The sequence below is a fragment of the Crassostrea angulata genome, chromosome 3 (assembly GCF_025612915.1).
Source record: "Crassostrea angulata isolate pt1a10 chromosome 3, ASM2561291v2, whole genome shotgun sequence".
NCBI classification, from domain to species: Eukaryota; Metazoa; Mollusca; class Bivalvia; order Ostreida; family Ostreidae; genus Magallana; species Magallana angulata.
Window position 1 is genome coordinate 14,682,844 of NC_069113.1, and position 3,276 is coordinate 14,686,119.

Consider the following 3,276-nt stretch of genomic DNA (forward strand, 5'->3'; position numbering starts at 1 on the left):
ATCATGTTGCATTATTTTTTGTGATATATTAAAAGCCTTTGACAGAGTTTGGCATGAAGGGCTTCTTTTTAAATTACAAACTTACGGTATTTGTGGCAATCTTTTTCAATGGTTTAGCAGCTATTTGTGTAACAGATCTCAAAAAGTGATGTATAAAGATTTATTATCATCCAGCTTAAGTGTTAATGCTGGAGTGCCACAAGGATCTGTACTTGGGCCCCTTTTGTTTTTAATTTATGTCAATGATGTTGCACAAAATATGTTGTCCTTTTGTAGATTATACGCAGATGATAATTCAATCCAGTATGCGGATAAAAACTTAAGAAATGTCAAAAATGTGTTAAATCATGACCTTAGAATACTAGTATTAGAAAAATGGTCCAATGATTGGTTACTTAAATTTTATCCTAATAAAACCAAAGTTGTATTTTTTAGCAAATCAAAACGTAATGTAACCCCAGAACTGTTTTTTCAAGATTGTCAGTTAAATATTGTTTCTTGTCATAAACATCTAGGTCTAACGCTCTCTGATGATTTGAAGTGGTCTGTGTACATCAATGATATAGTGAACATCGCTTGTAAAAAAATTAAGACTACTTAAGAAACTTACATTTACTTTAGGCAGAGACTATCAAAATTATATATAACTTTTGTAAGGCCAATATTAGAATATGTTTCTGTTGAAATTGAAAAGTTAGAGAAAGTACAGCTACACGCTGCAAGAATTGTCACGGGACTTCCAACTTTGGCCTCAAGGGAATCATTGTATTTCGAAACGGGTTGGGACTCTCTATCTAAAAGAAGGGAAATAGGTAAACTGACGATTATGTACAAAATTCATTACGATCTTGTACCACAATATCTTAGTGATATTGCTAACATTTATAGGAAAGATAATTCTCGCTACAATACTCGTTATGAAGACAACTATATACCTCCTAGAGTTAAGTATGATACATATAAAAAATCATTTATTCCAGATGCTATAGGCAAATGGAACTCACTAAATTCGGATATTAAAAAATCAACATCCATCTGCCAGTTTCAAAAAGCATCTCTTATAACAGCAGTGATTCAAAAATTCCAAAATATTTTCTTCATAATAAAGGAGTAGCTAACATCATTCATACAAAATTAAGACACAATTGTTTACTAAATTATGATTTACACATAAGAAATATTGTTGATTCTCCAAATTGCATATGTGGAAAGAAAGAAGATGTATATCATTTTTTATTTGTTTGCAAACTATTTTCTAATGCAAGGAATACCTTATTTAATGAACTATTCCAAAAACAAAATTTAGGTATTATAGATTCGCATACTTTACTATGGGGTAATGACAACCTAGATTATAAAACTTATGTTAGAATTTTCACAGCTGTGCAGAACTTTAGCATCAATTCTCGCAGATTTACATAAGTATACTATTTTGTTCTTTACCATTTTTTTCAATATTTAAGCATTGAATCATTATTTTTTGGAAGATGTGGTCTCATAACTGCAACGGTGTGTGCATACAAATTGAATAACGCGCGCTAGCGCGTTATGATAATTTGTTTGCACACATCGTTGCAGTTATGAGACCACATCTTCCAAAAAATAATGATTCAATGCTTATATTTACGTTTTTAAACATTTATTTCCTTCCCGCAAATATGATTTATTTTTAAAAAGCTCTGTCTTACTTAACGAGAAATGCGAAATTAACGGAAGAGCCATTTGAACAGCCGAATTATGCTGACAAAAATAGTGCACAGCGTTTTAAATTCTAATAACACACTTTAATTTTTCTTTCTGTAATTTAATGAATTAACTTTTGGTATACTAAGAAATTAATTAATTGAACCGTCATTTAACCGTCAAAATATATTTACATCAATGAAATAATAATCAGCGTAAGAATATAATATCAGGTCGTGATCCGGTTTGAAGTCGCGAGAAAAGCAGTTCATGTTCTTCGAGAAATACTGAACTGCTGAAGGAATACTGAATGTATTCATACGCACCAGATTTGGTGATTGGGTCTTCTGTGTTATGCGTAATTATAAATATCACTCAAATCCAATGCAATTTAATAGAGGGAAAGAAAGAGAATATAAATACAGTGCTTGTTTCTACTTCTTTCCAAGCCTGACTAATCCAGTAAACTGTGTCCAGAATATTTATCTGGCGAAGAAGCTCTGTACCCCCAACGCCTGGCTGTTTATCCATTTGAGTCAATATGTACTGCATCTACAAGTTACACAGCATTTTTTAATAAAAGATAAATGATAACAGATTTATTTTAAAAAATTTATATCAAGACCATACCTGTTTCCTCCGGAATTTAAGCTTTGTGGTCTGGATTATTCCCATGTCCATTGGTTGTGTATGAGATGTAGTGTTTGCTGGAAAGAATTTTAGCTCAATGTTTCTCAGCTCAATTTTGGGGTGGGATGGGGCATTATCCAAAAATAATAAAATTTTACGGTTTTGTCGACCCATTTTGCGGTCAAGTCCTTTTAACCATGCCTCCATGATTTCACTATTCATCCAGGATTTTTTGTTAAAATAGTACGAAACTGGTAAAGTCTCTGGTTTTATTTTCTTAAAACATCTTGGATTTCTGGATTTGGCAATTAATAAAGGTTTGACCTTTTCCCCGCACATAGAGGTGCATAAAGCAACAGTAATCCTGTCTTTTGATTTTTTCCCACCAGCACAATCATCCCCCTTTACAAACAACGTTTTTCGTGTAGTTTCTCTGAAAAAAAGGCCTGTTTCGTCCATGTTAAAAATGTTTTTAGGTTCATATCCTTTACATATTAATTTAAGTTTCTCTTTCCAATCATTTACTGTGTCTGTGTTTACACCCCCCCTCTCCCCACTCATCAAACAAAAAGAAATATTGTGCCTTTTTCTAAAGGATTCTAACCACCCATTAGATGCTGTGAATGAATCATTGTTCAGCTGAGTAGAAAACTTTCTGGCCTGTTCTTGTAGGAGAGGTCCGGTAACACATATCCTACGCTTTGTGGCATCCTGAAACCACTTCCAGCAAAGTTCATTTATTTCCTCATTCCCCGTGATATGACGCCGTCTTTTTCTTTCAGGGTCAACATTACACTCCAAATCCTCCAAGACTTCCCTTTTACGTTTTAACACATTATTAATTTGCGTTTTACCGCATTTAAAAATCTCCGAAATTTTCCGAGAAGACAGGCCTTTCTCGCTTAGTTCAATAGCTTTGGCCTTGTCTTGAATAGAAAAGACTGTCCTCTTCCTGCTTTCCAT

General features: G+C 33.2%; 1 protein-coding gene across 1 annotated transcript; it reads right to left on the reverse strand.

The window, feature by feature from the left end:
* Positions 1-1,699: 1,699 nt before the first annotated feature.
* Positions 1,700-3,276, reverse strand: LOC128175726 (tigger transposable element-derived protein 4-like). Its single transcript, XM_052841553.1, has 2 exons — positions 2,314-3,276; positions 1,700-2,235 (listed from the first exon to the last, which is right to left on the reverse strand). Exons 1-2 carry the CDS (start codon positions 3,274-3,276, stop codon positions 2,059-2,061), a joined length of 1,140 nt encoding a protein of 379 aa, XP_052697513.1. The 3' UTR covers positions 1,700-2,058.